The 25286-nt window shown below is 38.3% G+C and overlaps 2 protein-coding genes across 3 annotated transcripts in view; one reads left to right on the plus strand and one right to left on the minus strand.

Annotated features, from left to right (window-relative positions):
• LOC140227577 (N-alpha-acetyltransferase 25, NatB auxiliary subunit-like) overlaps positions 1-7923 on the plus strand; it is a 29924-nt gene extending 22001 nt beyond the window's left edge. The window contains exons 21-24 of the mRNA XM_072307992.1: positions 804-901; positions 2223-2336; positions 3114-3260; positions 4301-7923. Coding sequence (XP_072164093.1) covers positions 804-901; positions 2223-2336; positions 3114-3260; positions 4301-4423 — 482 coding nt within the window. The 3' untranslated portion in view covers positions 4424-7923. The remainder of the gene's footprint in view (positions 1-803; positions 902-2222; positions 2337-3113; positions 3261-4300) is intronic.
• Positions 7924-12190: 4267 nt separating this feature from the next.
• On the minus strand, positions 12191-25209 carry LOC140226955 (uncharacterized). 2 transcript variants are annotated; one of them, XM_072307389.1, is made up of 8 exons: positions 24642-25209; positions 22217-22365; positions 21720-21824; positions 21128-21277; positions 17724-17819; positions 17380-17501; positions 16727-16839; positions 12191-13469 (listed from the first exon to the last, which is right to left on the minus strand). In XM_072307389.1, exons 1-8 carry the CDS (start codon positions 25069-25071, stop codon positions 13420-13422), a joined length of 1215 nt encoding a protein of 404 aa, XP_072163490.1. In that variant the 5' UTR covers positions 25072-25209; the 3' UTR covers positions 12191-13419. The 2 variants fall into 2 exon arrangements, 1 of the variants encoding a protein (XP_072163490.1); XR_011901004.1 differs by having other exon boundaries at positions 13444-13469; positions 17380-17496.
• Between the last annotated feature and the right edge of the window lie 77 nt (positions 25210-25286).

The raw sequence follows: 25286 nt of genomic DNA on the forward strand, positions 1-25286 counted from the left end.
ATTCATCCAATTAAACCTAGGTCAAGGAAGGTGAACGTTCAACACATTTGTGACAAACTTGTCATTTTAATATTTTGCCAATTTTGTGAAAATGTAATCACACATTGTCCACATGTACTATCTAGACCTATTAGGAGAATCATGCATTACGGCGGAGGCATACCAGTCGCCGTAGCAACATTTCTAGTTTCTTCACCAGATTGGTCAATTTCCCATAGGAGTCATTTTTGTGGCATCCTCTCACCAAGCCAATAGCACATACGGCACAGCTTTTGTGTCCTGTGCACAGAGTATGCTTTATACATTTGTGCTGTTATTGTAAAACTGGAAACATTTGCAGCATGAAACTTAGCAGATTGGAGCCGACTGCCTTTTTCGCAGCATGAAACTTGTGTGGATAGCCACTGGCGTTCAATGGTGTAGACAAACATTTTTATGGTCATTTTACATTCATGATTCTTGGCTCATCGCGAAATTCGTGAAAGCTTCACGCATGCAAACATTTGGGGTTTTGCAGTAGTCCATGTGATATGCTTGTATTTTGATGCCATGTGTGTGGTTTTTTTTTTTTTTTTGGGGGGGGGGGGGGTGGATAGCTGGTGGCTTCTTGAAGCTGCTTTATTAGTGCCAGTCATTGTCAACTTTCCAATGTGTTCAACTCTGCTGCCACCTGTTTTGGGGGCATTTTGAGAAGAAAGGAAGGGGAAAAAACAAGAACAAAATGACTGCCACTGATGAATGTCATGTCATTCTTATCTGTGTGAAGGTTGGTTATCATAAATGCATTGTCATCATCCTCACAGACTCCCTCAGGAGAAGCAGAAGAAGTATCGTCATAGAGAAGGATGAAGAGAAGACTCTGGACAGGAGGATGCTATCGGAGGTGGAACAGCTTGTGGAGGTAGGTTGACATTGAACCCCCTTGCAATGTTTAACCCCAGTGGGATGGGACCTAAACCTAGGAATACACTGACATCACATACACACATACAATAATGCTGGTAATGATCATGTTAATGATATGAGGTGTTGACACAGATTACAGAATAGGAGGTAGTCAACATTGGAAAGAATTCTTGCATGTTTGCAAATGGTTTGACGATAATAATTATTTGATACGATATTGGTATTAATAATGATGTGGATGACACTGATACCATTGTTGTGCTCATTGTCATCTCAAGGAGGTTTTAGAGAATGGAGTCACAACCGTCTTATTTCCTTTGCTAGATGTTCGAAGCCGCCGCTCAAAACTATTTGAAACATGTGCCAAACAGGATCTACCGCGCAGATACGAAGACAATTGACTCGTGTCTCATTGCATAATCACCAGCCACTTTCAAAGGAAGATATGTTTTTGTAATGGTAATTACTTTTCGCTATCCCTTCTTATAAAAGGTAGGTGGTACAGACACGAGGATGCGCGAATAGAAATTGAGCAAAAAGTACTGAAATAAAGATGAAATTACTCGACTGCGCATATCCGGGCACTAATCTGATATAACTATTAATAAAGAATTATACTTGAAGATTATTCCATATTCTGTTCATTTGTGGAAATTCAGCGGAAAAGTGATAAAACCAGCTTTCCAGGATAGGACAGTTTTAAACATTTTCACATGATACAGCTCTGATTTACACTTCTGCACATATTTCTGGACGGAATTGACTTTTGTTTTATATGCTTTATCATTAAGTGAAATTTCATTTCATTTCATAAATAAATAAGCAAAATGTGGCCAACATTATGATAACGTTCAAAATTAATCTTCAGATTGCTCAGCAAGATGGCGGCGTCGAACATCGATCATCAAAGGCACAAGTGCACCTGTGGAATTCTTTTGTACATCTATAGAAATCTGACAACTGTATGAATAATTACAGCCAGTTGGAACTCCATGTATAGAACCTCCTTGGTCATCTTCATCATGACACAAATGATATTTTGAACATGTCAAAAGTAAGGTACATTGAGGAAGATGTTGTAGTTATATAGCTGAAATAAAATAATTTGTGGTTTGGAAATTTTGAAGAAGTTTATACTCCACTGAATTTTAATGAAAATGTCATGGCAAGCAAATACTTGAAGAGATATTGAATTTTGGTACAAAAATTACTCCAGTCTACAAAATTTCAGACAATATAAGTTTGAAGTTGCTCAGCATGAAAAAGCAATCACACAGAAGTTAACACTTAACACCTCTCCCTCTCTCCTACCACAGACCTCCATCTTTCTGATCCTGCTGAGTGGTGTGTGCTACAAGACGCTGCGGAAACTCAAACAAGCAGCCCAGAAGAGAAGCAGGAAGAAGAAGGGAGGTCCCCAGAAGCCGCTGGTAAGATCCTTAAATGCCCTCTCCCATTTCCCTCTCCCCTTCCCACCAAAACTGCCCCCCCCCCCCCCAACAAAAATGACACAAACAGACTAACAAGCAAATATAGAAAAAAATGGTAGAATGGATAAAAAGTTTGAAAATGCTGTGAAAGGAAAGCAGAATTTGATTGACATCAGGGCTCTTTGGAAGATGTACTTCAAAATAGATTCATAACTGTCTTCACTGTGGATTTTTTTTTTTCTTACATGCTACAGTGGAAACTCATTTTAACAAGATCCTTGGAACCGAGACAATTTGTTCTTTATATCAGATATTTTGTCATATAAGTAGTCAAATAAACAATACAAAACAAAGGAAATGAATGCACTGGGACCAGAGAAATTAGTTTGTTATGTCAGATCTCTTTATATTGAGTTTCCACTGTTTTAAAATGTGACATCTGTCAAAAATTACAACACTAATTTTAAAGCTGGTTGTTTACTTTTCTTCAGGAAAAAAAAAATGTAGGAAACGCGATGTGTTCGCTGGAAAACTGTTCCTTAATGAATTGTTAGAATTCAGATTTTAAATCAATATTCATTGTAAATCAATTTTTATTATGTGAAATATCTGAATATGTTAGAAACCCATCTCAAGGTAGTCAGAAAATTTCTTCACACAAAAATTTTTTAAAAGACATTATTATGGCTTGCAAGAAGGTATGTGCTTCAGAAATTTGTTGGATTATCATTACAACTCGCTTATTCTAAATATCTTTCTCAAATCTCTCTGCTGCAGCCTGAAATCTTTGAGAAGTTCAAGTCGTACCTGGAGGAGCTCCACCAACTCATGGATGGCCTCCACATGGCTGTCATGGATACGGACATCGTCTTCCTCTTCCTCAAGCTGGAGAAGATGCAACTCACTGACAGCGACCATGAATTCGTAAGTGCCTGTCATGTGATGCTTTACTTGTTGATGATTACTGCAAAAGCGGCCATATTTGCATGAGTAATTTGTCATGCTTGGCCAAGTGAGGTGTTTTCAGTTTCTCAAAGTTTCATTCCCCCTCCCCCCCCCCCAAAAAAAAAGACTCTTCACATTTATTTATGGCACATTTACTTTACACAATAAAAGTAATGCATTTTTGCATGTCCTCCTCATCAGATAAGTTCTATATCTGTCCGTACGTTTGAGCTATTTTTTTTTTTTTTGTGTGTGTGTGTTTACAATTCATAACTTTTTTGTGTGTCCAATTTTTCCCCCAAATGTTCATTGATTTACTTCTCTGATTTTCTGTTTTCATACAAGGAAACATAATATCAGGATATAATTTCCCTTTGAAGCTAAAACACAGTTCTCAGAAAGGCTGAAAATTCATCCTTCATCATTTGGAATTTGCTTGCAATGAATTAAAAGGCTCTACAAAGAAACTTGTCTGGCTGACGTGATTTGCCGGGTTAGTCGTTTTGGAGTATTTTGAATTCCAAAGTGAAATAATGAAAGTTGATGTACCCGACTTTTACTCCTGAAGTGCCCTCCCCATGTCGTCGTGGTTAGGATGAATGTTACAAGTGTGTGATGATTGAGATGTGCTCTAGTAGTAGTGTTGAATCACATGCAGCTAACAAGCTGCGAAAGTAATTTACTCTCACGTGATAGATACTGCTGCTGCTATGGTCCGCTATATAGTAATCTATCTAATTGATTACAGAACATCAAATAGCAACTATGTTCGGGAATGCTCTGAGATTTCAATACTTCTGGTGCACATTAGTGGCATACTTCATTTAAAAAAAAAAGAATTGGTCGTTTCCAAGTGAAAACATGTTATCACAAGCATTATTTCACACATTTCCTTTGCATAGGTTTCCATTTAGAGCAAAAATTCACAGTGTCTGCAGTCATACAGGAACTATGTTTTACCTTTATACACACTTTTCTTTACACCCTCTATTCTTGCCTCTCTTGTTTAATCTCCACAGTACACTGAGGAAGAGGAGCGAGGGGTGTGGTCCAAGGTGGAGGAGAGTTACCAGGAATCATCAAAGGAGATGTCCGAAGCCCTGAAGGGCAAGATAGAATACCTCGCCTCGCTGAAATTATGATGAAATGACCGCAACTTGAAGGAGAAGGAACTGACCAGACTCCTGTCTCCATGGTGACACTGGAGCATCAGGATGAATCCTTCGGAGTTTGTGGCATCTCGCAGGATTTGAAGGCATCAGTGGCGACGAGACTCGGGGCAGAAAGTGTCGACCACAAAGCTAGACTGAAAATGCGACAAGCAGATATTTTGATAGTGCAACTGATTGCAGAGACTGGTTGAAAATGTGCATGCACCATGTGATTCTATTGGAGGAAGAAAGAAAAAAACCAATCAATGCAAGAAGAAAAACCACAGCTTAGCTGAAAAATTTTAGCATATGATGCAGATGAGTTGAGAGATGTATGGAAGTGTGTAATTTGAATACAAGACTGTCGGACACTAGTTGTAGAATGAAGATTATTCTTTTATGTCTTTTTGTACCTTACGATGAGAAAGATGGACAAGATTATGGACTCCTGGAATACTCGGGTTGGCGAGTGACCCCGAACCAGTGGGTGTGTTTGGCACTTAAGTGTACCATGCCTCTATCCCTTTTGTACCCTGTGGTACATCAATGAGATTTAACATAAGTAACTTGTCCTCCATGCTGCATATAGCTCTCTTTGATAGAGCAAGCCAATATGTAAATGTTTTTCACCTGAAACACATCGTGTTCACTTCATCGTTGACGGAGGTGTCTTATGGGACATGGCTCAATTATTCGCTTGAATAATTCCTAGTGCATGACAAAAGAATTAATTGCAGCGGTTTCATAGGGCAGATGTAGTCATGTGACAGTAAGGTGATTCAGCTCAAATTACTTAGGCCGGTATCATACACAAGGTTGGCCCTTACTTTTAGCACTTCAAATCCTGATTTGTGAAACACTTTCTGCCGGGACACATCAAGAGTTGAGAAGCTTTCAATGTATGATCACCATGCATACTGCCTATGTATGGTGTGGCGTGGAGTGCTTTGGAAAGTTTTATCACAAAGAATTAAAAGATGAATAAAACGTAAACAACTAATACACCAATGAATCTAAAATCGGTCATTGATAATCAAACCAGTATAGCATAAGAAAAATGCCGTAATTAATTTTCTAAGCATGCAAGGTGGATTCCAGCTTGTGAGGTGTGCATACTGTTTGATTTTCTATGTCAAAAGAGAGAGACGCATATGCATTTCACATCATCAATTGAACACTTAATTAAATACATCCTCTTAAAAATAACTTTATATTGAAAGTAGTTGACACTGTTGGATGTTTCTTGTTAGGTTCGGTGCCTACAGGATGTTCCCCACTATCTATTGAAACCTGAAAGCAATCAACTTGAAAGTATGATTATATCGATATAATTTCAGTGTCTTTGCTTCGGTTGCTGTGTTTCAGGATCTCCCACCATTCATTTGATGTGAAAGGAGAAGATTGGGTACACAGTGGACTCTCGTTTTAAGGAAGTCCTCGGGGACCGGCAGTTTTCATTCGTTATATCGAAATTTCGTTTTAACCAAACAAATGATCAATGAAAGACAAAGAGTTCATAATGTTGCGGTCTGCATGGTTACTTTGTTGTAACCAGAATTTTGTTATAACCGTGTTCGTTATAATGGGAGTGCACTGTATATCCTTATCTGCATTCATGATACCATGATGATGGTTGGTAAAGGACATTATTACTTGAATCTCTGCATCATGTCCTGTTAAAAAAGGTTTCCAGTTTTTATTAATCATTTTCTCGGGACAATCACACAGTGTGATTGCAGCTAATGAGTCATCTTCAAAGTCCCAACATGCTTGAGAATTAATGATGATTTAGTGTATTGTCAAGATGGCAAGGGATAACTTACACTGACCTGATGAGGATGCTAAAATGTTCCTTCTGTTTAAATGTTTGCAGTCTGAAGACTTATCAGTATTCATTGACTGGACGGGACTGTCACAGTGGTTGCACGCAGATTATCTGTATAGATTCTTTTCTATAAAACTCATTCTAATATAAGCATTTGAATAATGAACCCAGAATACCATTGAATGGAACAAAAAACAACAACCGAAAATCTGACACTGTAAATACATTTTATTAATGGTGGTCCAGATGAGAATGAGAAATTTCTGTACCTCCAGCAACCATGTCAAATTTGCTGAGAAATTAGCAGCTAAAAGGAAAAATGTCCAAATTTGCTGATGACCTTTGTCATGGTGTGTTTTGCTTTCAGTTGTATGATTTGTTTTTTCATCGGTGGTGCTAAAATCAAGGAGTTTCTTTCAAAGTAAAAAAAAAAAAATGAACAACATCAGCTGCTAAATATCAGACCATGTAGTACCTGAAGGAAGACTGGGAACTGGTGGTGTTTGCGTTGCAGTGTTGACACTGCATGAGCTCAAGATTTAGCTTTCTCTGTTTTGACACATTTTGATAAAGCTGGTGGAAATGTTAAAACAGGGGCTGAGATTGTCACAGAGTCCATGCAATCGGCCAAAATTTTCATATAATTGTATCCCTTGCTGAGTAATATTCCAAGAATATGTCAGATATTCTTTTTGTTGTTGTTTTGATGCTGTCTTTTAATGATGCCACAAACGTGTGAGTCACGTGCAACTTTTTTTAAGCTTCTGAAATCCTTGCATGTGATTGGCCGAGAGTAAATTTGTTGGTGAAAATCACTGACCAAACACTTCATGAAATGCCCCCCCCCCCCCCCAGTCTACCTGTTGTACAATTCATAAGACAGTGGATGGATACTTTCAAATATCACATTGACATACTCATATTTGCCAAATATAATTATAGCCATATTTAATCTGTGACTTATGTGTTGTTTGGTAATTAAAAAATACTGTTATGGATATATGAATGAACACATTTCCACATTGCCCCCCTGAATTTGCCACTTACTCATATGAGTTTCCAAGTTTCGGGTAAATTTTCACTCAGTTCAAATGTTTCTCATGTGGTGAACGTTTGAAAGAAGTCTAAGATCGTCATTACTTCATAATCTGTCTGTCTCTCTAACCAGGAGTCAATAAATGTACAGTATACTATCGTGAAAAAAAAGAGCAGTTATGTATCCTTTTTTTTTTTATACAAGGAAACTGAAATGCAAGAAAAGACAGACATGAAAAAGGAACTACAATTTCAGGAGTATGGTGCAAATTGTGTCAACTATGCCTTGTTTGATTTATGATTTTTTTTTGGTGAAATTCAGGATTATTTTTGCCACAGTGCATGGATGTAAAAGTGGCAATTAAGAGCATGCCAGGTACATTTATCAGTGCCCAAGGTACTGCAATGGCACTGCACAAATTATTGGACACAGCATATTATACTGGTACACTGTATAGATTGACTGTGGAGTCAGTTGAACATGGATACTACATATTTTAGTCGAAGCCTAGTGTGTAAATGTGATCACTGGTTAATTTATACAACTACCATCACTTATGACCCTTTTGGGTTTAACCGAGGTTTTGTACAATAAACTTGTTTCAGCAACATCTCTGGAAGAGGAAACAAAGTTTTCTATCACAACTCGAGTGTGTCTTTGGATGTCGACTTTTGTCTTGTGCATGCTTCCTTCCTTGCTTGTATCAGGGATGTGTTGTAGATGGAGTAGAATTGCTCTTCTTTGATGTCGTGCGCAACACCACTGAGAAGTCATGCACTAAACGACAAGTGGTACCCACATGCTTTGACAAAAGAGTGCATGGTAAGCACTTTCACGGCACACCTACCCTGCTGCAGTTCACTCCCTCCTTCAATGTACTAGCAACAATGAATGCATATGCTTTGACTTGGAGCAGCAGATCAAGATGCAGTGTAAAAATTACACTTACACTGCAAAAAAAAAAAAAAATTGAAAAACATACTGCAACACACTTTAGCGGACAACTTTTATTTGAAAGATCAAACATGCTTAACCCATTGGCCCGAATTCACGAAGGTGGTACAAATGAAACCATGGTTTAAACCATGGACAAAAACCATGGAGCGCCAAGTGTCGCACAGAATATTTCGTTACGAAATTGGTCATTTCGTCGACAAAATGACCGTTTCGTTAACGAAATTATTATTTCGTGGACGAAATGTTCATTTAGTTACAAAATGTTGTCATTTCGTTACAAAATAATCATTCCATCGACAAAATGACTGATTTCGTAACAAAATATTCCATGCGACACTTGGCGCTCCATGGTTTTTGTCCATGGTTTAAACCATGGTTTCATTTGTACCACCTTCGTGAATTCGGGCCATTGAGGACAGTCTGATTTTGCTACAACTCGCATTTCCCATAGACACCTGCCCGAGTATACTCGGGGACTCGTCCTCAATGGGTTAACCCTAAAGGGGCCGGGGGGGGGGGGGGAATCTGCCCCCTCGACGTTTTGCGCTATAATTCTGTGACGTGAGAAGGCCTCGTCGCGATGCTTCTTGACTTTCTTTGTTCAAGTCTCGCCCAACTTTTGAGACCAAATTTACAACATCCACATTACTTTTTTTGAAGCCACACCCATTTCTGTAACAGCATGTCACCCCAAAATGGGCACAATTTTGTGATTTTGTGCACATTTCCTATGGAAAACTGTGCTCTGTCATGAAAGTCATAAGAACCTGATTATTTTTACAATTAATCACTTTTATTGATTAATTTTATGTTATATATGGTAGAAAAGTGGTCAGTGAAAATTTCCAATAAAAAACAAAGCAAAAACAAAAGTTAAAAAACAAAGAAACACATAAATTCTGAAAACAATAAAATACATAAGAATTGAAATGACTTCTGGAAGTTTTTATGATGTACAATTGAAATGACTTATGGAAGTTTTTGTTGAATATGCTCAAAACAGATATACAGACCAAAAAGTAGACTCTCAATGCGTGTAATCAGGCTAAAATATGATCTTTTGCTTAATTTGCATAATTAATTAATTGAAATTAATAATTGAGTGTTCCAAAAAATCTTATGACACAGTCTTGTAGATTTTGACATGGGTGTCACGCATGACACATTTCGTCGCGATTGCACCTCTGATGACCGAGATCTCAGGGAGGGCGGAATCCGCCCCTCTCCGGTTTTAGCATAGCCAAAAAAGCCCGGCCTGATTAGGTTAAGAAATGGAGACCTACATGCACAAATGTGAGCATCTTTGAAGAGGAATTGAAGTTTCACTGCATTTCAGTTTAGATTCCATTAACAGAAACAGCAGAAATGCAGGTGTTTAAATGAATTATTTCCTTAACTCTTCTAGAATTGCATTCAAAATGTTACATAGAAATACTGCTTGTAATTAAGTGAAATAGGATTTTTTTTCTCCTTGAAATTTTGTCTTGAAAAATTGAAAAATTATCATGAATATGAGGCACATATTTAGATATTCTTTTAGTGGCATAAGTGGTGATAAGGGTATATGAATCAATATAAGTCAATAATTATGCATTTGCAAAGCATAGCCATCCCTGTAATTCATGTGACAACATGTTATTACAGACAGCCATAAGATGTCGTGTGAAGTAACTGCTTGAGATTTGAATGTATTCAATGACAGATAGAAAGATTAGACAGATAGAAAGATGGGTGGATGGATGGATGGATAGATAAATGAAGTGAAGCAAGGGAAGGTTATTACTGTAGTAAAGTTCACTAAGCACTCATGAATACAAAACTGAGGAACTCGTCTGATTATTCCATTATCCTTTCACATTTATTCCAATATGGTGTTACATTACAAAAGGCAGAACTGTACACTGTCCTAAAAATATGACTCGAGTGATTCTGTAGCTGAACTGAACAAGTATTTTCAGTCACTTTCCATGGAACCCCTTTTTTCCAGTCATCCTGCCATCCAGTGATTTTTTTTTACCCTGAGATGTTAAAAAATCCCAAATTATCAAGATTTCTCAGTAAGAAAGCAGTTACAAATGACTTGACCCATGCCTGTCAAGCCCTACAAATAAAACAGATACCCCCCCCCCCAAAAAAAAAAAAAAACACATACAAACAAACAAACAAAACAGGGGAGGGGTGGCAGGTAAGGAACTACAGAAAATACATTTGTTAAAGTTTATTACTTACATGCAAAGTACAGTTGTTGGTGGCAAGCTACAAGATATCCACAGTGACCTTGCTTGGGATCATACAACATGATGCTACACACAGTGATCACTATCATAATATTAATGATTAATGATCATCATGTCACTGTTCAATCATTTACAGGGGCAGATCCAGGAATTCTGTAAAGGGGAGGTGCCTTTGCAAAATTAAAGGGTGGCTTATGCAACCACCCCCCCCCCATTTTTTTCTTTTTATTTCTTTTGTTTTAACCAGAAATAAAGAGGGGCGCGCATTCGGTGCGCCGCCCTCTGGATCCGCCACTTATTCAACAAGATACTAGTATATAAAGTATACAAGTAAATCATGCCACTGCCTTGCTCTTGGTGTAATACATACTGTCAGAATTGACTGTATCTGTAATGTATTCAAATTCAGTGCATGTTTTGTTCACAAAAGATTGCCGTCACAACCACACAGCTTGCCAGAAGCTTGCTCTACCTGGCAGCAACTCATAAACGCTAAGTGAATTCCTACCAAATACTATTTTCAAATTCCTTTCAAAGTAGCATGGACAACCAGATGAACCCTGATCACTGTACGAGGATGAAATTCTAAAAGCAAGCATGGTCAAAGTACAATAATGTTCCTGTAATGTACATATGTATTATAATTTGAGGATGTTTCCTTTCCTGTTGCCCAGTAACAAACCATATTATTAACCTGCTCCCTCCAATTACCTTTCTTTGTATAACACTTCATCACTGAAGAAAGTGCTTAGTGGAAAAGAAAACTATCAGCAGCAAGTATACTTTGTTGAACATGGGTGTTCAGTTACTCTATCACACTATTCAAGAAAAGAGAGCTCTTTTATTGAGGCCCAAGAACATGCAGCTTTATTAATTGTGCCAGATGACCAATTTTGGTTTCTTAGCGACAAAGCACATTTACATATGGGTAACATCTGTGAACAGGCAATAAAAATAAGGCAACCATTCTGGATATTCTGGCATATTAAAAATGACACATTACAAATTACATAGAAAAGCCAAAACTTGTTCTGATATGCACAGTCAATGAATTTCTGTATTGATGTTTTACTAATTCATCTTTTGTACCAAACTAAGAATTAAGTTCAATCCAATTCCAGAATGTATCTAGCAAAGCTCCAGAGAAAGACAAAATCTTTACATGGTACATGTATTTTCATATTTTGCTCCAATATGTAGATGTCATTTCAAATTTTCATTTTCAATCATTGCAAAACCAGTTGAGTAAGATTTTTAAACATCATTTTCTCCTCATACAGTGCATTTCTGTGGCCAATATTGATTGGTTTGTAAAAGCAACGTCTTTAATACCATGTGCACTCACAGATAATTACTACACTTATTCCAAGGATAACATTTTGAAGTATAATGAAGTAATAGATTGGTGCTGAAACCAGTCAAGAAAGGAAGCCCCTTGGAATGCTCTTTGAAAGCTTTTGATCATTAAATTCAAAGACAGCAGGTTCTTTCATCACCTGTATTGCACTATCAGATATGATGTAACAATGATTATATGCCACACTGGTTTCCCTTACACACAACAGTGCAGTTAAACCCGGGCAAGGCCTCAGACTGTGTGTAATAGTTAATGGTTACTACCAATCAATGCAGTCTTAAAGTAGAAGAAATCTGTGATGTCCATTTTGCATCCTTAGATCATTTTTTTTTTTGGGGGGGGGGGGGGGGGGGAGGGAATCCCATAAGATACTGACAATGAATAATCAAATACACAAAATGATGAATTAGCCTAGTAACAATTCATAATCATGTTGTAAGACCATTATGATGTACCCAGTACCGAAACAGAAAAACAGAATGAGTCAATCTTGTACGCATATTACAGTAACAACAACAAAGTTAAGTGACCTGTTTTACGACTTTACAGCACTCCAGGAATTGTTGGTGCTGCTAACATTCAACCATTAAATCACGGAGATTCTATAAAGGAGAAATCAGGAAGATACTTGTGTGCAACATGCCTCTCAATGCACAAAAATAATTTCCAAAAGAGGAAGATTAGGAACCGTTGCTATTTTCTGTGTTTTCTCTTAGGCAAGGAATACAGGCAACTCCCACTGTAACAAAGTCCTCGGGGCTGGCAATTTTCTTTCATTATATTGACATTTTGTTACAGCCAAAGTGTAAAGTAGATAAAGATGTATCATAGATGAAAATTTGGGGACCTGAATTTTGGCTGCGTTGTACCTAGAACTTTGTCATAATGGGAGTGCACTGTACTAACAGTCTTATAACTTCCAAAGGCAGAGTAGCCTGTCTGGTCCAGGGTATTGAATATGCCATATATTTTGCAGTTTTATTTATTTTTTGTTTTTTATTTCATGAGTCAACTAACAGTCCTTGATTCAACATCTTGGGGAAAAAAAATGCTTCCCATACCACACAATTGCAATGCACGTCATCTCTGAGGTGGAAAAATGCTCAGTTTTTTCTTGAAAAGGGATAACAGTCATTTCTCATTTTGTCACTGTGGTTCGTAATTTCAAATTCAACCACTGGTGAAAGTGACGTGAAAGTTCCTCTACTCGGAAAACGATACGCTTACAAAAATATTTGGCTTGTCCAGTACTTCATTCTGTTGAGGGTCCTCTTTATTTCAGGGGTACACCATGTGGCAGCTGCAGCTCTCCACTCAGGTCACTAAGGAGGCAGAGGAGAGAAGTTTTCTGTTTTGGCATTTCAACGATGCCCAAGGCTACCCATTGCCATGGTGATGACACGCCCACTAGGATGTTTCAAACGGCCCGGCTGCATCAGTGTGCTGATCATACTCCAGTCCAAACCAGGTTGGTCATGTTCCCAAACTCTTCACATCACCTCTCTGGTCCTGAACCATCCCGGTGGCATGCCATAATGGGAATCGTCCATGATGAATGTATCCTCAATGTTCAAATTAATACAGCTTCAAGTCTCCAGTGACCTCATCTATAAGTTCAGCTGGACCTGTGACACAAGATAAAGAAGCAAAAAATTTATAGAGTCAAAAAGTAAATGAATACAGAAGTTGTACGACCAATATAAAAAAGAAAAAAATGATGCATTAACACAAGAGAGTAAGTCTTTTCCTCCCATTTCAACTATGGTGTAAGTTGGAGACCACACAGAACACCCAGGCAGAATAATCTATTACAAACATTAGGCTGAGACGGCCCAGGAGTGCAGCCAACAGTGGGAGAGCAGCAAACTCCAGCAACACTACCAACCACGTCCCGGCGATTCTCAGGCAGACATGAAAATGGATGAGGACAATGAACCTGTGACTTTTCACAGTGTAGTCTACAGAAAGCGTACAATGTAGCAATGCTCCACATCGCTCTTTCCAAATTTGTGACTGTTTGTGAAGGCATTTCAGTATATGAATTGATTATGCTCTCATGAGAAAATATATGCAGTCATTAGAAAGAAAAAAATCACGGAATAACAAATTCCATGTCCGTGTAACCACATTTTGCCTTGAAATTAATGGTGCAAGTATTTTTCGTCATGAATAATATGATGTCATGAATGGTTTTCTTCAGCTGTGATCAGAGCAGATTTAAGCAGTGATGTCTTGGATCATAATAAAGTAAGTTGTTGTAGATACTTGTGTATACCAAGCAAGCATGAAATAAGTGGACAATCGCACAAATTTACTGTATTATTAAACACTTAAGATAGTTTACTTTATTTACTTTATTCACAGCAGAGGACCCATAGAGGTGTTGGGAGACCAACAACCGTGGTTCTACAGAAGGAGGACATGGGTACAATATAAGACAGGAAGTACTGTTTTAAGGTTTGGAATGCTTATTCATGAATTATATTATCATTATAGCTTGCACAAAATAAAAGCAAATCAAATATGTTTTATGATTTGTGATTATTGTAATGCTCTCTTCTTTCTTTTTATAGTCTATTTCCTCACATTCGAATTTATATGTCACTTGTATTCTGTATTCATGCACGATAAAATACTTTGTCTCCTTTCTCTTTCTCAAGGCAGCAGCAGTTCTTCTTGATGATGAAACACTCCCTGAAATACTAGAGATCCCAGCTGGTCAGCTGCAGGAGCTAAGCAACAATGAAGTTATCCAGGCTGCTTCAGCATTGTGACAGCAAGTCATAAACACGGAAAAGGCTCCCAAATTTCAACTGCCAAAAGCTGTCGAAGAGGACTTTATACTGCTGCAAAATATTCCATTCATTGAGCATGATGACGAGCTAGGGAGGGAGAAAGTAATTCTCCAGGAAAGGGTAGAGAACCTGGTTGGGGAAAAATTAGCAGAACACCGACAAGACATCACAAACCACAAAATGGAGGCATCTGCTATAGCCAAACATGCATGGAGTGCCCAACATCACTAAGACTGGGTGGGCACGAAGGGCAGAGACACAGCACGACACTGGTACACAGGGAGAGTGGAAGAAGGCATCCACATAGACTCAGTAGACAACATCAACAGAGATGTTGGCAGTGGAGTTGCCCGAGTCATGGATGCGCTGCATTCGTATTCACCAACGTTTATGACACAAGTCAGATGTGGTCTCACACCTTTGATGTGTACAGGAGAGCCACTGACCCGGAATGCTAACCAGCGGATGCAGGATGGTCATGGTGCACTGCCCGACCGCCCCGGGAGACGGCGTGCTGCCAACTAGGTCCATGAACATGAACGCGGTAAATAGCGGACTAAGGATGGTACACTGCCCGACCCGGCCCCAGAGATGGGGTGGCAACAACCACATCCACATACACGCTTTAACCTGCGTGCACACACCACTGTGTCTCGTTGTACCTGACGAAGCTCAGCAGTAGTGAGCACAACGTTGTACACCTCGCCTACGATATTCTTTGCGAGAAAAACAATTAATTGTACCCCATCATCTTACATTAGATCTAAGTTGATAATAAAAGTAAGTAAATAAATCCAACAATGAAATTATTAGGCCTATTGTGTTTGATCTTTTATCAATTACTACCCAGGTATCTTTGTCTTCAACATTTTCAATGCTGTTATTTCAGTAGGAAGTCTTTTCTATATGAATATGTATGTTTATATCATATGATGTAAAGATTTAGACTAATATCAAACTTCAGTATATATTCATGAAATCTTATTTACTATTGATAATGCAGGTAATTCTAATTTTGCTATTATTTTGTGTATCTTATCCATGCACATTATATTTCAAATGTATTTGTACTGCAAGGACAGTGTTAATTTAGTCATTTCCTTTACATTTCATATTGAGATGTATATGACCTTCATGCCATGATATGTCTGTGGAATGCTTGTGAAGCCATTTTTGCCTTGAAATAATCATGCTTTGGTTAGAAAATATATGCAGTCATTTCAATAGGAAATTCATGGAATAACACAATATTGCTCGTACTTCATATTCAAATGCATGTATACTGCATTTACAGTATTATCCTAAGTTCTTTTCTTCACATTTCATATTGAGATAAACCTGCCCCTCACACATTGATATGTGTTTGGAAAGTTTGTGAAGTCATGTTTGACCCTAAAGTCTCGCAATCTACGAGATTTCTTACCAGACCATCGGACATGTCAGCTAACACAAAGTACTGTTTGTAACTTTTGCTAAAGTTCTTCAAGAATCATTAATGCATAGCAATCATAAACACAAAAAATGTAGCGCAAAAAAAAAATAAATAAAATAAAAATTATTGCAATGCCCTTCATCACTTGCGTTAGGCTAACACGAGTACTAACTTCCTTCTGGTACAAACTGAAGATGGGTGCACAGAACGATTGTTTTCACCTTTAGTCATCTTTTATCCACCTTCCCAAGTCACAACTTATAATTTTCATATTTAGTATGTTCTCAGCTTATACAAGGGGTATAATTTGCCTTCTTTAGGATTCTCATCGAAGTTTCAGCTTAATATAGCAGAACCAAATTATGTGCCCTTGAGTTTAATTTAGTTGGACCCGTGTCCCCTGCTGATCTGGTATGCAGATACCATGATTTGAATCAGTTTACATGTGGACAATATATAAACGGGAAAACATTTTCATATACACCACGGTAGATGCCACTAGAGAGAAAAACATTTTGTCATTATCGGTGGTACAAATGAGGTAGGACACCACAGGAATAACTCAACAGAATATTTTGTGATATGTCGAAGGTGTCTCATCAGCAGATGTAGTTGGACACTAATCATCCAACAATGATCAGAAAAGGATTCCTACCTGGTCCGATCCCTATGACCGTCTTTGTGCCTGGAGCAATCTGTGTCCTCCCCGCATCCTGGATGACAGAGGTTGGGATGCCTTTACGTGTGGCCTGACCTGAAAGCACTAGTCTGGATGTCAGAATGGAAGGGGGGGGGGGGGGGAGAGAGAAAGGTGCACAAGGAGATGAAGAAAGGAGAGAGACAAATGTATGAAGACTTTGCTCTATATTGCAAGCTAGAAGTAAATTCCCCTTCATGTCAATGGATTAAGTGCGGGCAGAAGGATAATGTACAGATCCTAAAGCAGCCCCTCCGCACAAGAGTATATAGGGAATAAGGCAAATTTTATATAAAAGATCCTGGCTTCCATTCCCAATCCTGCCTAGTGATTACATCTTTTGACTATATCCCTCATTTTAAAAACTGGATACCTGGTAAGGAAGTGGTAGTAATAACAAGAAAAGCATTCAAACAGCGCAGACCTTTGCCAAGCTCATTTCCACCCATATAAAGTAAAACTCATTTGCTGCAGACCTTGTACAGGGTGCCTCCTTGGAGGAAGTAATAATGGCAGTGCCTTCTGGAATACCAGGGTTAACAATAAAGGAGTTACCTGTACTGTGAATGGCCATATAGTGCCTCAAATCATTATCACTTTGTGATACTTACAATGATTGTTCATCCTGAACTTTGAGCACCACCTTGGGTTGACCGTCCAGCTCCCAATTCTTCACCCAGTCTGGTTTGATACGCAGACCTTTCTTGTAGCAGCCCAGGGTGGCATGGCTACACTGCAAGACAGATTGATAAACAGTGCATGTTGTAAAGCACTATGGTCTCTTCCTCTGGAATACAATGTGCATGCCATATCTGTGAGTATAGTATTTTGCAAAATGGGACTTATCTGATTCATGATATTCATGACTTTTGAAGTGTAACTAATTAACATTCACAAATAAAATTAAGATTACTAAAATTCAATTGTTTTGATGTTCATTTTGTTTTGTTCTCACCTGTGCAGCGACTTTTCCTTTGCCCATTTTGAGGTCATTTCTGACAACGAGCACCATCTTGTACTCTCCATTCTCGGACATCACACTGGATGAACCCTGAAAGAAAACAATGAATGAAAAAAATTTGCTGAGAAGCCTTTGGGGCAAATGCTTTCAAAGGTATTGTGATAGGATTTCTGAGTATTAAATGTATACAATTCATTCAAGGCAGACAAAGAAAAATAACACAGTAATTTGACACAAAGAAAACATCAAAGAGCATATGTACCGGTACTGTTATAACATGCATGTAGATTGTTGTTTGATTTTCCCTTTTTTTTTTTTTTTTTTTTTTTTTTTTTTTTGGTGTTGGGTGGGGGTGCGAAAGAGGCTTGGGGCAAATGTCTGGTTGATTGGCTCCTGTAGGCTACTGTACATATGCCAAATATTTTGCAAGGTTTTTATTTTCGTGACTCGAGATGGGTGCTATTTGCGAATCTAAAACCACGCAAAAATATGAATTCTGCTCCTGATATGAATGTAACATTCACACATACATTTCTCTGTTCAGCACTGTGTTCCACAATTGCAAATTTGTAACCACTTGTGAAACTGTCAAGAAGTCCTGATTCGCAAAAAATTAGACTTGCTAAATAGAGTTCTATATGCCGTATACAGTAACCCTAACCACTGCACTAACAGGGGCCAGAAGGGTGTTGGACAGTACATAGGCATGACCCTACTGACTAGTGTAGTAGTACTACTGAAGCTGAAGAAGAAGAAGAAGAAGAAGAAGAAGAAGAAGAAGAAGAAGAAGAAGAAGAAGAAGAAGAAGAAGAAGAAGAAGAAGAAGAAGAAGAAGAAGAAGAAGAAGAAGAAGAAGAAGAAGAAGAAGAAGAAGAAGAAGAAGAAGAAGAAGAAGAAGAAGAAGAAGAAGAAGAAGAAGAAGAAGAACTGCAGCGGAATTGACACTTTTCAACCAGTCATCAAAAACAAGATCCGATGTGATAAATTTGAAGGAATGATGTGACAAATGTTGGAAAATGTTGCATGCATAGGTCTAGTCTATTGAGCAAGCTTGGTCTACTGAGCATGGTCCAGCACTGGAGTAGCACTAGCACTTAGCACTACTATCTATGCACTAAAGTAATAATTTACAACTCATAAAATACACATTTAATACATTGCAGAACTGGATATGTACAGTTAAACTCGCATAAGTCGATCTTCTCGGGACTGAGCAAAACACATCGACTTAGGCGATTTTCGACTTGTGCGTAAGTCGAAAAAAATCGACTTACAGTTTCACCACACGTACATACATGTATGTATAATGTATATGTTGTCTACTCTGGAGCCGAGAGCTGGAGCGATGTGCCGCGGCACGGGTCGCCCGGCAGGGCCGCGGCTAACTTTGCATGGACAGTGCATTAGTATTGGCACAGGTCCGATTACTTTACACCCTTGTGAAACCTTGGGGAAGTGAATATGAACGATATTTGAGCAGTGATTGATTCTAGTATACCATACCGTGGCTTGAAATGTGTGTAGAGGTGCAATTTTGATTTACCCGTGCCCGTAACTTCCCCCCTACTTTCCGCTTTGAAAACTCAGCAGCTTCATCCATTATACCATTGACTGCACAGCGCTGCAAATACCAAACTACACTGCAAGCTCAATACTGTACATGTAAATGAACGCATGTGTACTGTACGAACGCTGTACGTACGTAGCGCGACAGCTGACAGGGCTGTACCAGCGGACCTCCAAACACGAAGAGAGTTCAACGATCCCATGCGATCGCTTTGAATTTTGATTTTAGATCATTTTTTTCTCACATCAAACTCATCTGACAAACAAAATAATGATGAGTAATAAATTATGAATAATGAATGACAGTGATTTATTACACAATAAAATCTTATTCGACTTAGGCACAGTGAATTCAATGGTTTTTCCATGAAAGTGTTCTTGGAATTTCATCGACTTAGGCGAGTATTCGACTTACAAAATTTGACTTGTGAGTGAATTAATACACGTAAGTCAATGGGGAAAAAACGGGACTTTTTAAAATCATCGACTTACGCGATTATTCGACATATGCGACGTCGACTTAGGCGAGTTTAACTGTAATTTGCTTGCAAACAATCTGTAAAAGTGCATCAACTTAGCTTTGAAAACAGCAAACTCGACTAGGTTTCTAGGTCAGATCTGAAAATATCGGAAAATATCTGAGTCGGTGTACTGTCAATCTTAAAACAACTCTTTGTGGACTTCAAACTTTTGTGTGAATATCAACATCGGATTTGATTTGAACATGTTGAATGCTGACCATGACTACCGTACCACGTTCATAGCTGCCTTCTCAAGTGAACACATAAAAAGTAGTACGTGGGACCACACATTAACTCACATCCGCAGCACCCGATGATCTTGTCGCCGCCTGAGCGCGCAAAATTTGTTGTCTTCCCACTTTTCCTTTAATGAACCAGCCTAGTAGCACTCCTGCCCCCATACTGAATAAAATGTTCACCGTCATTGGTGTGAAATATTCCGAAAATCGAGGCATTTTGCAAATGAAGGCGCCGCTATCACGTCCACACAGAAACCTGCAGATGTATGATCCACACGTGTTTTGCGTACGCAGGTACGTACGAGTACGGTACATACGAACGGTACACACACAGACCACAAGTTCAATGAGTTAATAGGCACAGTTCGACAACCTGACGCAATTTTTGCGCTTGGAAGGCAAGAGCGCCAGTGCACCCTTTTCATTTTGGTGGATCATTGGAGGATCAGTCATTCACTTTAAAACTGATGAAAGAATCCACAAACCAGTGAACAATCATGTATATGATACCCTGTCTAATATGATTTATTGTTCTCCTTTTAGCACAAGAGACATGTTAGAATATATCAGATATATGTACTAATAAGGAGCAGTTTGGAGTGCAGTGTATTGGATATCATCATCATATATTTTTTTTTGACATATGATGTAACTTTTTGCTGTTTATGTTGGATATGACAGCAACAACTGGAGAAAAGAGATAGACTGACAAAGTAATGGCTGTATCTATCAGTATGGAAAGAAGATGAAGCAGGGGTTTATTATATCTCAGCCAGTTGTTGGTTATCAATGAGGACTTGGATATATATGGGAGAAGTTACTTGAGAAGAACACTGTCATTGATGAGAAATAAGAGAACAGTGATGAGAGAAACTTAGGAGATGGTATATAGAGGAAACTTGGTATTACTGATGAATCTCTTATCTCCTTTGTCATTTGCCTTGATCATATGATAGACACACATACACACACACACACACACACGCACACACACACACATTCACATGTCTTCTACACAAAGGAGAGAATACACAAACTGCTGTTTGCCGATGAACTCGATCAGTTTATCTACCTGCCCAATACTGTGTAAGTCACCATGCATCTCATCAGCTGGCAATGCGATGTAGATTCTACTTTCATACTGCACCTTCTCTCCGCCGGACAGGGCGTATCGAAGATCCCTGCTCATTGCGTTGCAGTTATGTTTGGTGTATTTGTCTATCTTCAATTGTAGAGCAAAACAAAACAAGCAAAGTAAACACATGAACACCTTAGATTAAAATATAGAAAATGTTCAAGTACGTTTACAAAATGCATGTGACTGAGGATAAATAAGGCTAGGCATTTAAGATGTGAGTGTGCAGCACAACATGTATAGTGGAAACTCAGTATAACAAGATAATTGGGACCAAGACAATTTGCTCTTTATATCAGATATTTTGTAATATCAGATCTCTTTATATCGATTTTCCACTGTATATATGTAAATATGTGTGTGTGTGTGTGTGTATAATATATATATGAGTGTGTTTGTGTATTGTATGTTTGAATGTTTTGAATAATAAGAATGATAATAATAATAAAAAACATCATTTATAGAGTGCTTATTACTGAAGTTTCTAAGCGCTAAGAACTACTTTGTGATCATCAATTCAAGCATTTACCTTAAACTCTGGAAACCTCAGGACCTCCTTCATTATCATACGGGCTCGACATCCCTTTTTCTTGGACTCCCGTACTTTCCTCCTTTTCTTGGTTGGTTGATCATCCTTGCAGGAAAGGTATCAAAGCAGAGCAAAACTCTTTATGCAGCATTTGACTTTGAAATTTGGGGCAATATTGCAGGAAAAATGTAACAGAAGCATCTAGCTAACTCTGAATCAATTGGAAAGCTCTTTACTGAAACAACTGATACATAATTCACTTGTGAAACTTGAATAAATGTTTGAATAATGGCAATGTACATTGTATGTAAAGCATGACATCGGAAATTTAAATCGAGGGTGGTCTCTTTACATTTCCCTGTGGTTTACTCTGGAGTTATATATTACTACATGCACAGTTATGAACAATACATTCGTACAAGATACAATATTTGATCACAGTAGACCTATGAGAAAAACATATTTCAGTACACTTAAAATCTTAAAATACTTTCTACCTCCACTTGTATGCCTTTCTCCGCTGCTTTCCTCTTGGCTGCGGTTTGGCTTTTGTCACGTCCAAACATGCAGGTCATGGCGAATTTTGACATAACCATGAAAGCAACCCCATCTCCGGGAACGTTCTTGTCTTTGAATCTGATGAAAGCTTAAAATGTTTAAAACAAACAATGACAAAATTAGTAAAGGCTAAACTTGTCAGCTGGTATATTTGTCTAGACCACTAGTATCTAGTGTAAATGCCCTCTCTTTTTTCTTACTATGCATCTGTTAAAATGAGCACAGATATCATTAAATGAAATTTCGTTGCATTGAAGTGTGAGTATTCTGGTCCCAAAATCATTAATCATGTAGGACCTAGACCACCATTTATATACATGTATTCGACTTCTTCATCTTTAACAGAAACTGCCAATTGCAAGGACTTCACTATTATAATGTAGAGGTCTACAGTTAGAATTATGTACGAGTTGCCTGAGTACCGTAGGTATAGTAAGGGTACTAGGTCTCGCGCAGGGACCTAATGATCGCGCATAGCGTAACTGCGTATACCAAGCGATATTACGCGTAGGACTAAGCGCAAAATTTGCCGATACGCCCATGGAATAAACATACCTGACTTACCGCCCAACATGAGAAGGAAGCAGGTAAGAAATTTTGATTTCCAACAAATTTTCCACTAAATTTCCAATTTTTTACCTTGTAATTTACCTACCTAACCTTAAAATCTGTTCTAAGGGTGTTGTAGCCTAGACGTGTCGTCTCGCTTGTCTCGTTCGTAGTCGATAGAATTCGTAATTTGTTCGATCGATCGTTTACCACGTGACGTCATCATACACAAGAACAATGTATGCTGCCAGCTACGCTGAAATACTGTTAATAAATGTTGTTTTAAGTCAAATTTTAACACAACGATTATAATATTACAAAGGAATAAATATTTCAGTGTATCGAAGTTGAAGTGTGATTTCAATTTGAATTTGCTTGTGATTTCTTGCGCTAACTTGTGATATATTTGTGACAGGGGAGGGTCATAATGATACTGAAGAAAAATTAGATGAGAGTGTGACAAATGGGTGACGAAAATGAGAGGGTGACGAATGGGTAAGCACACACACAAACACACACACACACACACACACACAAAATATATGTTCATATTTTACTTTTTTCCATTTTATATTACGTGTATATTATTGGTTAAAGTGATTAGAAATATTGTAAGAAAACTTTATAAATGAAAATCATTAACGATTATGAAAATATCAATGATAAAAATAATGATAATAAGAATGATAAAATGATGATGTGGTGGAAGTGATAATAATAATGAAAATGATAATGATGATGATTTTTTTTCCATAATCTTTTATTGATTCCATATTCAATACAGTTTCATGATAAATCAAATCACATGTATCATAGAATCCACGATTCAACAAAACACAATTATAATGAAATCAAACCAAGCTGTACTTTCAGCAGAAACAGTGCATTCGTAAAGAATATACAACGCACCGAAAAAAAAAAAAAACATACACTGCTTACTTACTTTCATTAAAATCAAATGGAGCTGTCCTTTTAGCATGACAGCGCATTCATAAAAAAAAAAAGAATCGAGCTGTACTTTCAGCATGACATTGCTTCATAAAAAAAAAGAAAAAAAAAAGATGATGATTATGATGATCGATGATGGTGGTGGTGATAATAGTAATAATGATAATAATAATAATAACAATAATAATACTGCTGTTGCTTAACAGGGACAAATTTAATATCAAGTGAAAAAACATTCTACGAAAGCCGGAGCACGTTACAGCCGCAGAGGGGCAGACACTTTCACGCATGAAACTACAGAGGGCAGCTGCGCGATCTTTACATACCCCGAGAAATTGAACGCATAAAAAAAAGTCCGACATATAAACGGCGACAGCGCACTACTCCGTCATCGTATCATCAGGAGATTTTGGGAGGTGATTTTCCTGCATTTTCGTGATATTCATTGAGAAATTCAGGTACGATTATGGAATAACTTCTATTATAAGAGCATTTCAAATTTTCGTGCGCGATATCTAGACCCCTCAACCATACAACTAGAAAAAAAGAAATAATTTCCAACAAAGTTAGTAGTGTACTTTTTTGGTAAAAATTGATATCAAGTAACACTGTATCAGATTGGTGGGTAAACTCTGCCTAAAGGTCAACTTGGCCCCTTGAATGGCGTCGTAAAGGGGCCAAGTTTACCCAAAAATATGATACCGGTACATTTTAACAGTTACATCACTATTCTATGGTGCATTTACATATCAACATTCATTGCAATCTTTTAGTATAAGTTTTACCTATACAAAATCAGTAACATTATATGAAAATCATAACCTATAGGGATCCTTTGGAAACCATAGGATCTCTTCTTATTCTCACCATTTTTCATTGTGCCAGCAACAGTGGTGGATTGGTTGAATAATACAGTGTTTGCTGTACCATTGGCATTGTCAGGTGCAGCAGGGGGACATGAAGAGGAAGAGGAGGAGGAGGAGGAGGAGGAAGAAGGGTTCAGCGATGGCGTCTCGGTTGAAGTCTTTGAAGTTTGTGGAGGGGTGCGACCCGGAGTGGGCGTGACAATCGCAGTGCAAGTGACATTTTTCCCGACATCAGCAGGTTTCGTGAAGCTACCAAAATTCCCTCTTTTCTTCTCCCCTATAAACCGTATCTCTTTGGCGACTTCGAAGAGTGATCGTACTCGTTTAGCCTCCTCTAGTGTCGAAACCCAACCTAGTAATCCATCGTCTGATACCGGCGTCCATACCTTGGTCCACGGGCACGACGTTGGCGTCGACGGGAGGATCTCCATTCTGCGAACTGTGATTTGATTTTCCCGGTTGTAGGTACAGGTACTCAGTACCTTGTTCGAGTTTCCCCCACAGGATCGTGATCAGGTAGGACTGACGCCAATGTTGTGCGAGGAAGCCGTTAAAACTGCCTGTATAAGGATGGGGATGGCCAGTGTGTAAACAAATCTGGTCATTAGTATCGATATTCCAATATCGAGTTGTTGGTATCTCGCTA

Source organism: Diadema setosum, chromosome 4 (assembly GCF_964275005.1).
Source record: "Diadema setosum chromosome 4, eeDiaSeto1, whole genome shotgun sequence".
Classification (NCBI taxonomy): domain Eukaryota; kingdom Metazoa; phylum Echinodermata; class Echinoidea; order Diadematoida; family Diadematidae; genus Diadema; species Diadema setosum.